Here is a 14439-nt window from a genome sequence, read left to right on the forward strand (position 1 = left end):
CCTAGTCAAGATGAAAAGCTTATGAAAGGTTCAAAAAAGGAGGTAATGATAGAGATCTAGAAAATTATAAAGCTAGCAGGAAGGAGCGTAAGAATGAAATTAGGAGAGCCAGAAGGGGCCATGAGAAGGTCTTGGCGAGCAGCATTAATGAAAACCCCAAGGTATTCTACAAGTATGTGAAGAGCAAGAGGATAAGACGTGACAGAACAGGACCAATCAAGCGTGACAGTGGAAAAGAGTGGAACCGGAGGTGGTAGTGGAGGTACTTAATAAATACTTTGCTTCAGTATTCACTACGGAAAAGGACCTTGGCGATTGTAGAGATGACTTACAGCGAACTGAAAAGCTTGAGCATATAGACATTAAGAAAAAGAATGTGCTGGAGCTTTGGAAAAGCATCAAGTTGGATACATCACCGGGACCAGACAGGGTATAACACAGGCTACTGTGGGTGGTGAGGGAGGTGTTTGCTGAGCCTCTGGCCATGATCTTTGCATCATCAATAGGGATGGGAGAGGTTCCGGAGGATTGGAGGGTTGCAGATGTTGTTCCCTTGTTCAGGAACGGGAGTAGAGATAGCTCAGGAAATTATAGACCAGTGAGTATTACTTCAGTGGTTGGTTAGTTGATGGAGAAGATCCTGAGAGGCAAGATTTATAAACATTTGGAGAGGTATAATATGATTAGGAATTGTCAGCATGGCTTTGTCAAAAGCAGATCATGATTGAATTTTTTGAGGATGTGACTGGACACATGGATGAAGGTAGAGCAGTAGATGTAGTGTACAGGTGTCCCCTGCTTTTCAAACGTTCACTTTACAAAACCTCACTGTTACGAAAGACCTACATTAGTTATCTGTTTTCACTAACGGAAGGTGTTTTCACTGTTCAGAAAAAAGGCAGCGCGCGAAAAAAAATCAGCGCGTGCCCCGAGCAGACGCTCTCCCCCGGATTCAGAATGACATTCTAGCCGGCATTGCTTAAACACATGCCTGTAAGCAGCCGTTAGCAAGATAAGTTCTAAGGTATTGGAAAAGCCTAAAAGAGCTCATAAGGGTGTTACACTTAGCGTAAAACTAGACATAATTAAGCGTTTCGATTGTGGTGAACGAAGTAAGGACAAAGTGAGTTTGGTTTATGGAAGTTGACGAAGATGATGTTGAAGAGGTTTTGGCATCCCAAGAACTGATAAATGAAGAGCTGATGCAATTGGAAGAGGAAAGGATAACAATCAAAACCAAATGCAGTAACGAACTGAATGTGAAGCAACTGTGTGAGATTTTTGCTGCAGTGATAAAGTACGACTTTAATTTTGAAAGGGTACGTCAGTTTAGAGCATATTTGCAAGATGGCTTGAGTGCTTACAAAGAACTGTATGATAGAAAAATGCGCGAGGCTCAGCAGTCAAGCAAGCTTTCCACATCAGCCACAGCAGACGACGAACCTCGACCTTCAACATCGAGGTGGGCGGTCATAGGGGAAGATGAGCTGCCTACCCTCATGGAAACAGATGACACTCCAGTGTCCCACCACCCCAACCCCCAGGCTGTGGGCAGATACCGATTCGCGGAGAATGCAGCGGTAGCCGGGAGACGCATAGCACATCTTTAAGAAAAAAGCTGAAATAAACATGCTAATTAATTACGTGCCCCCCAGCACGTAATTGTCAGCCCAGATCAGAGGCGATTGACGATTGCGTCGTGTCTGATCTGAGCCGTTTATGTGCCGGGCGGCGCACCTCTTCCTAGAGATGCTGCCTGGCCTGCTGCGTTCACCAGCAACTTTTATGTGTGTTACCTAATTAATTAGCTTTTTTATTTTGGCTTTTTTCTTAAAGATGTGCTGGGTGCCTCCCTACTACTGCTGTACCCCTGAATACTTCGTGGATTGGTACCGGTCGACGGCCTGGAGGGTGGGGGCCACTGCACCACCCCAACCTGCGACAACTCAGCCTAACACACCATCATCAGTGTGCTCAATGTCTTCCTGATTCCCGTTAAGTGATACTACACTGTACCTACATTATTTCTACTTTATATCGGCTGTGTATTTTTGTGTTATTTGGTATGATTTGGCAGCTTCATAGCTTAAAGGTTATTGGAGAGGACTTGAGCCCTGTTTTTGCCGCCGGCGCTTGCGTGAGATTTTTGCTACGGAGAACAGTGCAATGATTGTGGAAAAGTATTTCTACCTTATATAGGCTGTGTATTTATCATATCATTCCTGCTTTTACTATATGTTACTGTTATTTTAGGTTTTGTGTGTTATTTGGCATGATTTGGTAGGTTATTTTTGGGTCTGCGAACGCTCACAAATTTTTCCCATATAAATAAATGGTAATTGCTTCTTCGCTTTATGACGTTCCAGCTTACGAACTGTTTCATAGGAACGCTCTACCTTCGGATGGCGGGGGAAACCTGTATATGGATTTCAGCAAGACATTTGATAAGGTACCCCATGCATGGCTTATTGAGAAAGTAAGGAGGCATGGATCTACAAAGCATCTACATTGCTTTGTAGATCCAGAACGGGCTTGCCCACAAGAAGGCAAAGGGTGGTTGTAAACGGGTCATATTCTGCATGGAGGTTGGTGATCAGTGCCTCAGGAATCTGGTCTGGGACCTTTACTCTTCGTGATTTTTATAAATGACCTGGATGAGGAAGTGGAGGGATGGGTTAGCAGATTTGCTGCTGACAAAAAGGTTGTGGGTGCTGTGGATAGTGTGGAGGGCTGTCAAGAGATTACAACGGGTCATTGATAGGATGCAAAACTGGGCTGAGAAGTGGCAGATGGCTTTTAAGATCACAAACATGAAAAAATCTGCAGATGCCGGAGATCCCAAGCAACACACACAAAATGCTGGAAGAACTCAGCAGGTCAGACAGCATCTATGGAAAAAAGTGAATGGTCTACGTTTTGGGCCGAGACCCTTCTTCAAGACTGGTAATGAAGGGGAGAAGTCAGAAGCTTTTAAGAAGTGTTTAGATAGGAATGTGACTATGAGGAAGATGGAAGGATATGGACATTGTGTCGGTAGGATTGATTAGTTTTTGGGTTTTTTTTTATTTACAGGCCGAAGGGCCTGTTCCTGTGCTGTACTGTTCTATGTTAACTGCTATCTCCAGTCCTCTCTCTCTCTCCTTGGCTCTACCTCTCTTCTCCATCTAGAGCAGAGATCTTTGAATTACAATCTATGAAAGATTGTGTGGATGTAGAATATTTGCTAGCAATGATTATGAGGTAGACACATAAAACTGAGTTTGATTGGCAGTGGTGACTGAACAAGTGGGACATGAACTAAAACACCTTAATAAGTTGGATTATGGAAAGCACAAAAATTTTTAGAATCACAGAGAATGAAAAAGGTTGTTTAAGAACACAGATCAACTGCAAAGTTGGGCAGACCAGTGGCAGATGACGAATGTAAAGTAATGCACTGTAAGAGGTGAAATTCTGTTACATTATGCATATTTAATCACAGGGATATTAGGAGCATTGATATGCAGAGAGACCTTTGAGTGCAAATACATGGCTCGCTGAAAATGGATATGATAGTTTAAAAGGAATTTGGTATGCTTTGAGTGCAAGAGTTAGGATGTTGTGTTGCAGTTGTAGAGAATTTTGATTAGTATTAGTTCATACAGGAAGGATATGTGTCAATTACAGATACGGTGCAAATGAGATTCACCAGGCTGTTGCCTAGAATGGAAAGCTGAAGTTAAAAGGAGAAATTGGATAGGCTGGGGTTATTCTCACTGAACATTGGAGGAGGAGGGGTGAATTTAGGTGTTTATAAAATTATGCAGGACAAAGGTAGTCAGCAAGGGTTTTCCCAGGACAGAACTAAGGGACACTGGTTTAAGGTGAGAGGGAGAAATGTAAAGGACATCTGAGAAGCAACGTTTTCACATCTAAGGGTGGTACACATTTGGAATAACCTGACAGAGGATTGCAGAAGCACCTATAATTACAATATTTAAAAGGCATTTGGTCAGGTACTTGGATAGAAAGGCAGGCTGGTCCTGGGAAAGCGGGATTAGTGTCGATAAATACCATGGATGAGATGGCCTGTTTCTCTCTGCTCTGCTGCATGTTTCTAAGATTTCATGAAGTGAACCTATGGGAGTAAGTGGAGGGCTTTGTCTGTCACAGTGCCAACAGTTCCCAAAATCACTAACTATTGGTACCTCTTAACTGAGGAGCAAAAGATCCAATTCACACTTGTGGGAACCTCCAGAGGCATCTTTATCGGCATTCCATAAAATAAAACATTTGTTGCTCCTTACTGGATTTCTTACACCTTACAGAAATGAGGTGCATCAACCCCATCAAAACACATTTGTTTTGCTTGCAAGATGATGTTCTGTTGTAGAGCTAAAACATACTCCATCATTAATCCTGCTCAGCCTATTTGCCTGGAAAATCAAAGCCTACTAATTAATACCAGGATCCAAAAGCAAATCGCTACACATGATTGCTATGCTTCTCTTTTATTTATGTTAATACAATGGCCAAATTAAAGTAGCTATGACAAATGAGCTGCAGAAAATATTCTGCTGCCTGCTGCTAGCTGCCAGCACAGTCCACAGGTACATCAGGACTTCCTAATTCATAAGGAAACAGAGCTGCTGCGAAAGTTTGTAGTTGGAGCATAATACATTGCTAATACAGCCAAATTATTCATAATTAAAATTAGGAAATAACATCTTTCAGAAATGTTAGATTATTGTGTTGTGTAATGCTATCAAGGGAACGTTCAAGATCAATTACGAGAAAGCATAATACACTATTCTAAATTAGTTTCTCTTCTTCCAGAAGCATTACATCGAAACCTATATACAGTACATAAAATGGAAGACAGAAAAATATGATAAGATTACAATAATCTTTTGTCTACTTACAAGTAGTAATACATATTATCTTTCATCTCTAGACTAAAAAATTAACATGAAAACCCTGCTTTTATATTGTTCAAGGTTTATACAAGTTCATGAGGAAAAACGCATGCCTTAAACTGAAATTAGCAAAATATACAGGTAACAAATATTGTTATACATTCTAGTGAAAAGAGTAACCAGTAAACTATAGGTTCAAACTGTAAACTAAGGATGTAAAATATTCCATACGTAATTCTGAATTGTACATTCAAACATTCCTGTGAAGTTACAAAAGCTGTTCCGAATGGAAAATGCTCCATTGATTTCAGTTTATTCCAATGTCCTGTTGAGGTCGAGGCAATTAAGTTCCAAGTCAGCGTTTCTTTCAGTGCTATGGTTATAAGTAGCTTTTAATGCTGATTCAGCCACTGTACCAAGATTCTTTTCGGTTTTTATCTCATGTAAAAATAAGCAATGTTCACAATATAGATTTTACTTGCATGTTATTTACACACATCATCAACCATGACTACAAGGGATCTGACCTCCAGCAAAATATGGAGAACTTTACATAGTTCTGTGGCGAAATTTCTATCACTTGCAAAAAATAGTGTCTATATTCAGGGTTTTCTGGCACATTTTTGTCAACAGTTCCAATGTTAATAAATAAGTCAGCAGGAAGTTTGTGTGCAGTCACATCTGTCAAAAGCAGCATTGAACAGTCTACATTCTGCACCCAATGTAAGTAGCATTCATGGGTAAGAAACACCAAGAACTTTACATTGCCTTGAAATTTATCTCTGGTCAATGGATCAAAATTTTGAGGAGAAAGTACAAGTTACGTTTAACATTACAAATCACAAACAACTTTTTAGGCACATAACCTTTGAAGAGATTCCTATCTTCCCTCTAAGGAAACTGAAAATCATCATCTTGTTTTTAGAGAAATCCTTGTTGGGATTTTGATGGGTCTTTCCAGTGTCCTGTGGTCAAAGTCCAGTAATCTGAAATTGCACTTCTGTCAGCCCATCCTGATTTTCAGGTGTGGGCTAAAACTGTTGAACAGAGTCTTTGTTGAACATGATAACCCCAAAATTCCAGCTTACCACATTGGTATAGTACTTCCAAATGTTGAAATTGTTTTGGTATCTTGGGAGATCAGCGTTGCCAATGCTGTTTATGTACTTCTCCCATTAAAGGCTGCTTTAGTGTTTAAACGAGGTAGTATTTGTACCAGGTCAGTACCATTTCTGTCAATTCAGTTGATGTCTGGCCATTTTGATTAAGGAAATGCAATCCAGGTGTTACCAGACTGGGAAAGTAATAAATGCTGGCCATATCTCATCTTAAAACAAGTCAAAACAGGCAACAGTTAATGTAATGCTGAACGAGAAAAGCTTCAGTGCACTTCTCCTGGAAAAGAAAGAGGTTGATCGATACCCATAACAGAAACTAATGAGGCAGAAATCTTCCTTGTCCTTGAAGGTATGCTGTGCATTGCAGTGTTATAACGGTCTCAAGGCATTATTAGCTACCCATTCACGATGAGGAGAAAAGGTAAACTTGAGCAGCATTTGACAAAGGTGTCTTCTAAGCAGCATCATTTTTGTAAAGTTCCAGTAATAGAGTAGATGGGTCAATCTGAATGAAAGGAAACAAAAACATTGCTTAGAAATAATATATCATAGCTTAGTAATTTTAATAATTAAAACACATGCATTATTGTCAGGTTGTTTCTCAAATATTCAGATACTTAGAAAATTGGGATCATCAAATCCGTTTGTGGTTTTTGTTTGCTTTTGAGCTGGTTCGACATAACATTGTGGGCTGAATGTACTGTTCATCATCTAAATCTAGTGCAGGAATTAATTTATTTTTACGGTCTTGCTTGGTTAGCCACCTAAGCCTGGTATCAATGCACAGGAAAAGTTGCTTTCAAGGTAATGTTTATTTCTGTAACAGGAATTAAGGACTAGAAGCAGGAATGTAGAGACCAGTCCTGTGGGTGGTACATGAAAAGCAAACAATATTTGTGTAAGCATACTGGGCAGCTCCGAAATCATGATTCAAGAAAAGGGTTTGAATTAACAGAGGTCTCAGAATATTCTGCAGATAATGGTCACGAGCCAAAAATATATTAGAAAACAAACCAATACCATGACTGGAATGTAACTTAGCAGGCATGCTTTAGCTTAAGAAAAGCAAACCAGTGACATATTAATGGTGCCGTGAAATAATGTTAAAAGACCATAAGACAAAGGAGCAGAAGTTGGCCATTGGGCCCATCAAGTCTGCTCCGCCATTTTATCATGAGCTGATCCATTCTCCCATTTAGTCCCACTCCCCCGCCTTCTCACATAACCTTTGATGCCCTGACTACTCAGATACCTATCAATCTCTGCCTTAAATACACCCAATGACTTGGCCTCCACTGCTGCCTGTGGCAACAAATTCCATAGATTCACCACCATGGAAAATGCTCCATTGATTTCAGTTTATTCCAATGTCCTGTTGAGGTCGAGGCAATTAAGTTCCAAGTCAGCGTTTCTTTCAGTGCTATGGTTATAAGTAGCTTTTAATGCTGATTCAGCCACTGTACCAAGATTCTTTTTGGTTTTTATCTCATGTAAAAATAAGCAATGTTCACAATATAGATTTTACTTGCATGTTATTTACACACATCATCAACCATGACTACAAGGGATCTGACCTCCAGCAAAATATGGAAGCCAGAGGGTCAGCAATCCAGAAATCAATGGAAGCCAGAGGGTCAGCAATCACTCCCAATGGGGCCAGAGGGTCACCGATCACTTCCAATGGGGCCAGAGGGTCAACGATCACTCCCAATGAGGCCAGCGGGTCAGTGATTACTCCCAATGGAACCAGAGGGTCACCGATCAATCCCAATGGGGCCAGAGGGTCACTGATCAATCCCAATGCGGCTAGCAGATCAGTGATCACTCCCAATAGAGGCCAGAGGGTCAGTGATCGCTCCCAATGGGACCAGAGGGTCAGTTATCACTCCCATAGGGGCCAGAGCGTCAGTGATTACTCCCAATAGAGGCCAGAGATTCAGTGATCATTCCCAATGGGGCCAGAGTGTCAGTGATTGCTCCCAAAGGTGCCAGAGGGTCAGTGATTACTCCCAATGGGGCCAGAGGGTCAGTGATCACTCCCAATGGGGCCAAAGGGTCACTGATCATTCCCAATGAGGCCAGAGGGTCACCGATCATTCCCAAAGGAGCCAGAAGCTCAGTGATCACTTCCAATGGGGTAAGAGGGTCACTGATCATTCCCAATGGGGCCAGAGGGTCAGTGATCACTCCCAATGAGGCCAGCGGGTCAGTGATCACTCCCAACGGGGATAGAGGGTCACCGATCACTCCCAATGGGGCCAGAGGGTCACCAATCACTCCCAATGGAACCAGAGGGTCACCGATCACTCCCAATGGAACCAGAGGGTCTCTGATCAATCCCAATGGGGCCAGAGGGTCAGTGATCACTCCCAATGGGACCAGCGGGTCAGTGATCACTCCCAACGGGGATAGAGGGTCACCGATCACTCCCAATGGGGCTAGAGGGTCACCAATCACTCCCAATGGAGGCCAGAGGGTCAGTGATCACTCCCAATGGAAGCCAGAGGGTCAGCAATCACTCCCAATGGGGCCAGAGGGTCACCGATCACTCCCAATGGGGCCAGAGGGTCAGTGATCACTCCCAATGGGACCAGCGGGTCAGTGATCACTCCCAATGGCGCCAGAGGGTCAGTGATCACTCCCAATGGGGCCAGATGGTCAGTGATCACTCCCAATGGGGCCAGAGGGTCACTGATCACTCTCAGGGTCAGTGATCATTCCCAATGGGGCCAGATGGTCAGTGATCACTCCCATAGGGGCCAGAGAGTCACCGATCACTCCCATAAGGGTCAGAGGGACACCAATCACTCCCAATGGAGGCCAGAGGGTCAGTGATCACTCCTAATGGAAGCCAGAGGGTCAGCAATCACTCCCAATGGGGCCAGAGGGTCACCGATCACTCCCAATGGGGCCAGAGGGTCAACGATCACTCCCAATGAGGCCAGCGGGTCAGTGATTACTCCCAATGGAACCAGAGGGTCACCGATCAATCCCAATGGGGCCAGAGGGTCACTGATCAATCCCAATGCGGCTAGCAGATCAGTGATCACTCCCAATAGAGGCCAGAGGGTCAGTGATCGCTCCCAATGGGACCAGAGGGTCAGTTATCACTCCCATAGGGGCCAGAGCGTCAGTGATTACTCCCAATAGAGGCCAGAGATTCAGTGATCATTCCCAATGGGGCCAGAGTGTCAGTGATTGCTCCCAAAGGTGCCAGAGGGTCAGTGATTACTCCCAATGGGGCCAGAGGGTCAGTGATCACTCCCAATGGGGCCAAAGGGTCACTGATCATTCCCAATGAGGCCAGAGGGTCACCGATCATTCCCAAAGGAGCCAGAAGCTCAGTGATCACTTCCAATGGGGTAAGAGGGTCAGTGATCACTCCCCATAGGGCCAGAGGGTCACCGATCAATCCCAATGGGACCAGAAGGTCATCAATTACTCCCAATGGGACCAGAGGGTCAGTGATCACTCCCAATGGGACCAGAGGGTCAGTGATCACTCCCCATAGGGCCAGAGGGTCAGTGATCACTCCCAATGGGGCCAGAGGGTCACCGATCACTCCCAGGGTCAGTGATCATTCCCAATGGGGCCAGATGGTCAGTGATCACTCCCATAGGGGCCAGAGGGTCAGTGATCACTCCCAATGGAGGCCAGAGGGTCAGCAATCACTCCCAAAGGAGCCAGAGGGTCACCAATCACTCCCATTGGGATCAGAGGGTCAGTGATCACTCCCAATGGGACCAGAGGGCCAGTGATCACTCCCAATGAGGCCAGAGGGTCACCGATCATTCCCAAATGAGCCAGAAGCTCAGTGATAACTTCCAATGGGGTAAGAGGGTCAGTTATCACTCCCAATGCAGCCAGCAGATCAGTGATCACTCCCAATAGAGGCCAGAGGGTCAGTGATCACTCCCAATGGGGCCAGAGTGTCAGTGATTGCTCCCAAAGGTGCCAGAGGGTCAGTGATTACTCCCAACGGGGCCAGAGGGTTAGTGATCACTCCCAATGGGACCAGAGGGTCAGTTATCACTCCCATAGGGGCCAGAGCGTCAGTGATTACTCCCAATAGAGGCCAGAGATTCAGTGATCATTCCCAATGGGGCCAGAGTGTCAGTGATTGCTCCCAAAGGTGCCAGAGGGTCAGTGATTACTCCCAATGGGGCCAGAGGGTCAGTGATCACTCCCAATGGGGCCAAAGGGTCACTGATCATTCCCAATGAGGCCAGAGGGTCACCGATCATTCCCAAAGGAGCCAGAAGCTCAGTGATCACTTCCAATGGGGTAAGAGGGTCACTGATCATTCCCAATGGGGCCAGAGGGTCAGTGATCACTCCCAATGAGGCCAGCGGGTCAGTGATCACTCCCAACGGGGATAGAGGGTCACCGATCACTCCCAATGGGGCCAGAGGGTCACCAATCACTCCCAATGGAACCAGAGGGTCACCGATCACTCCCAATGGAACCAGAGGGTCTCTGATCAATCCCAATGGGGCCAGAGGGTCAGTGATCACTCCCAATGGGACCAGCGGGTCAGTGATCACTCCCAACGGGGATAGAGGGTCACCGATCACTCCCAATGGGGCTAGAGGGTCACCGATCACTCCCAGTGGAACCAGAGAGTCAGTGATCACTCCCAATGAGGCCAGCGGGTCAGTGATTACTCCCAATGGAACCAGAGGGTCTCTGATCAATCCCAACGGGGCCAGAGGGTCAGTGATCACTCCCAAAGGTGCCAGAGTGTCACCAATTGTCCTCAGAGGCCACTGTTCAGACCAGGCATGAGTTGTAAGTCAGAGAAGGACTGTTTGATGTTCTGAGATTTATGTGATTGGACTGTACTTTATATTGGTGTCATTCAGTTTTTTGGCATTTTCTTTGCGATGGCCAATGGGCGGGTGGGTGATCTGTTCCTTTTATGTGTGTGGGTGGGAGAGGGAGAGTTAGGAGATCTTTGATGCCACTGTCACTGCTCCCTTTTGGAAGTAAGGGGGTTGGTTGCTGTCATTTTTCTGCGAAAGAGGGGGTCGGGAATGTTACTGTTTTTTACTGCAGGGAGGGACACCAGGGATTGTATTATTGCACTTTTTAGTGGGGAGGGGTCAGGAACTGTTATTGTTGCTGTTTTATCTGTGGAGGAGTGGTCGGGGATTACTATTGTTGCTGTTTTTTCTGTCGTGGAGGGGGTTGAGGACTGTTATTGTTGCTATTTTTTCTGCAGGGAGGGATCAGGGATTATCATTGTTGCTGTCCTTTCTCTGTGAAGAGGAATTCGGGATTGTTATTGTTGTAATTTGCCTATCACCACAATAGGTCAACGGCAGATGCAATCTCAGAAGCTCTCCACACGGCTTTAGAGCACCTGAACAACACAAATATCTATGTCAGGATGCTATTCATCAACTATAGCTCAGTACTTAATACCATCATTCCCACAATCCTGATTGAGGAGTTGCAGAACCTGAGCCTCTGTACCTCCCTCTGCAATTGGATCCTTGACTTCCTAACTGGAAGACCACAGTCTGTGTGGATTGGTGATAACATCTTCTCCTCACTGACAATCAACACTGGCACACCTCAGGGGTGTGTGCTTAGCCCACTGCTCTACTCTCTATGTACCCATGACTGTGTGGCTAGGCATAGCTCAAGTACCATCTCTAAATTTGTTGATGATACAACCATTGTTGGTAGAATCTCAGGCGGTGACGAGAGGGTGTACAGAAGTGAGATACGCCAACTAGTGGAGTGGTGTCGCAGCAATAACCTGGCACTCAATGTCAGTAAGACGAAAGAGCTGATTGTGGACTTCAGGAAGAGTAAGATGAAGGAACACACACCAATCCTCATAGAGGGATCAGAAGTGGTGAGAGTGAGCAGCTTCAAGTTCCTGGGTGTCAAGATCTCTGAGGATCTAACCTGGTCCCAACAGATCAATACAGTTATAAAGAAGGCAAGACAGTGACTATATTTCATTAGGAGTGTTAGAGTGAGTTTTTGGGTAGATGATTCATTTACACTTAAATGACTCTGGCCACCAGTCTTTTGTTTGACAAAGTACTGTGGATTGAGTTCACAACAATGCTTTTCCCAAAATCTGTGAATACCAGAATACTAGCCAGACGCTGCGGATGGAAGTGGAAAGTTTGCAGGTAGTTTTGATGACAACCTTATCCATAACTTTATAAGTATTAATTGTCCTCTATGTTAGCACGTAAAATACCAAATAAATGTATTGTGGATTTAACTTGCATTCCTAAAGGCTGTGAGTACCAACCCAGACATGTTGGCGTCAGGAGGAAAGGATGAAGTCAGAAGGTGTGATGTATGTAGCTTCAAAAGGAAGCATTGTCTATAACTTGGTAAATAGCGACTGCCCTTTTGTGTTTAGCATATAAATATCGAGCCCATATTGGGCTAGCAGACCTTTCTACTGAAAGCGTCTCCGTCCGTATGATGCCTGCTGTACCTTGTTGTGTCGAATAAAGAAGCTGCTTCGTATCTACCAGTGACTCTGTCTCTCCGGTGATTTCATCCACCCCACAACAAGGAATCTGAAGAGATTTGGCATGTTGACAAATACACTCAAAAACTTCTATAGATGTACCATGGAGAGCATTCTGACAGGCTGCATCACTGTCTGGTATGGGGGTGCTACTGCACAGGACCGAAAGAAGCTGCAGAGGGTTGTAAACCTAGTCAGCTCCATCTTGGGTACTAGCGTACATAGTACCCAGGACATCTTCAAGGTGCAGTGGCTCAGAAAGCTAGCGTCCATTATTAACAACCTCCAGCACCCAGGCATGCCCTTTTCTCACTGTTACCGTCAGGTAGGAGGTACAGAACCCTCAAGGCACACACTCAGCGATTCAGGAACAGCTTCTTCCCCTCTGCCATCCAATTCCTAAATGGACATTGAACCCTTGGACACTACCTCACTTTTTAATAAAATTATAGTATTTCTGTTTTTTGCACAATTTTAATCTATTCAATATACATATACTGTATAAAGTATACTGAATAAGATTTATTATTTTTTCTCTCTCTGCTAGATTATGCTGCTAAGTTAACATATTTCACATCACATGCAGATAATAATAAACCTGATTCTGATTCTCTTCCTTTTCTGTGGGGAGGGGTTGGGGATTGTTTTATTGCTGTTTTTCTGTGGGGAGGGGTTGGAGATTGTTTAGTTGCTGTTTTTCTGTGGGGAGGGGTTGGGGATTGTTTTATTGCTGTTTTTTTCTGTGGGGAGGGGTTGAGGATTGTTTTATTGCCTTTTATTGCTTTCTGTAGCCAGCTAAGAGTCTTTCAATTCTTGTTTTGGGGATTTTCGCCCATTCTTCCTTGCAAAAGGCTTCTAGTTCTGTGAGATTCTTGGGCCATCTTACATGTACTGCTCTTTTGAGGCGAATCCACAGATTCCCGATGATGTTTAGGCCAGGGGACTGTGAGGGCCATGGCTAAACCTTCAGCTTGCGCATCTTGAGGTAGTCCATTGTGGATTTTGAGGTGTGTTTAGTTTCATTATCCTGTTGTAGAAGCCATCCTCTTTTCAGCTTCAGCTTTTTTTTACAGATGGTGTGATGTTTGCTTCCAGAATTTGCTGGTATTTAATTGAATTCATTCTTCCCTCTACCAGTAAATGTTCCCTGTGCCACTGGCTGCAACACAAGCCCAAAGTATGATCGATCCACCCCCGTGCTTAACAGTTGGAGAGGTGTTCTTTTCATGAAATTCTGCACCCTTTTTTCTCCAAACATACCTTTGCTCACTGCGGCCAAAAGGGATAGGAGAGGATCATGGGCCTAGGGAGAAAGAAAGGGGGAGGGGGGTAGCCCAGAGGAAGGCCAATAGCCTCTCACTATACTCCTTGCCCATCCTCTAGGTTTCCCCCCTCCTCCTTTGTTTCTCCCTAGGCCTCCTGTCCCATGATCCTCTCATATCCCTTTTGCCAATCAACTGTCCAGCTCTTGGCTCCATCCTTCCCCCTCCTGTCTTCTCCTATCATTTCGGATCTCCCCCTCCCCCTCCCACTTTCAAATCTCTTACTATCTCTTCTTTCAGTTAGTCCTGACAAAGGGTCTTGGCCCGAAACGTCGACTGTATCTCCTCCTAGAGATGCTTCCTGGCCTGCTGCATTCCCCAGCAACTTTTAAGTGTGTGGCTTGAAAATCCAACATCTGCAGATTTCCTCGTGTTTAAAATACTCTAAGTGTGGTCTCACGAGTGCCTTTAGAGCCTCAACATCTCATCCCTGCTCTTACATTCTGTTCCTCTCGAAATGAATGCCAACATTGCATCCGCCTTCTTCACCACCAACTCAATCAGGAGGTTAACCTTTAGGGTATCCTGCACAAGGACTCCCAAGTCCCTTTGCATCTCTGCATTTTGAATTCTCTCCCCATCTAAATAATAGTCTGCCCATT

General features: G+C 44.7%; 1 protein-coding gene across 1 annotated transcript in view; it reads right to left on the reverse strand.

Moving 5' to 3' along the window:
• Positions 1 to 4456: 4456 nt before the first annotated feature.
• irs2b (insulin receptor substrate 2b) overlaps positions 4457 to 14439 on the reverse strand; it is a 310553-nt gene continuing 300570 nt past the window's right edge. Inside the window, exon 2 of the mRNA XM_072263515.1 lies at positions 4457 to 6518. Coding sequence (XP_072119616.1) covers positions 6514 to 6518 — 5 coding nt within the window. The 3' untranslated portion in view covers positions 4457 to 6513. The remainder of the gene's footprint in view (positions 6519 to 14439) is intronic.

The sequence above is a fragment of the Mobula birostris genome, chromosome 7 (genome assembly GCF_030028105.1).
Source record: "Mobula birostris isolate sMobBir1 chromosome 7, sMobBir1.hap1, whole genome shotgun sequence".
NCBI lineage: Eukaryota > Metazoa > Chordata > Chondrichthyes > Myliobatiformes > Myliobatidae > Mobula > Mobula birostris.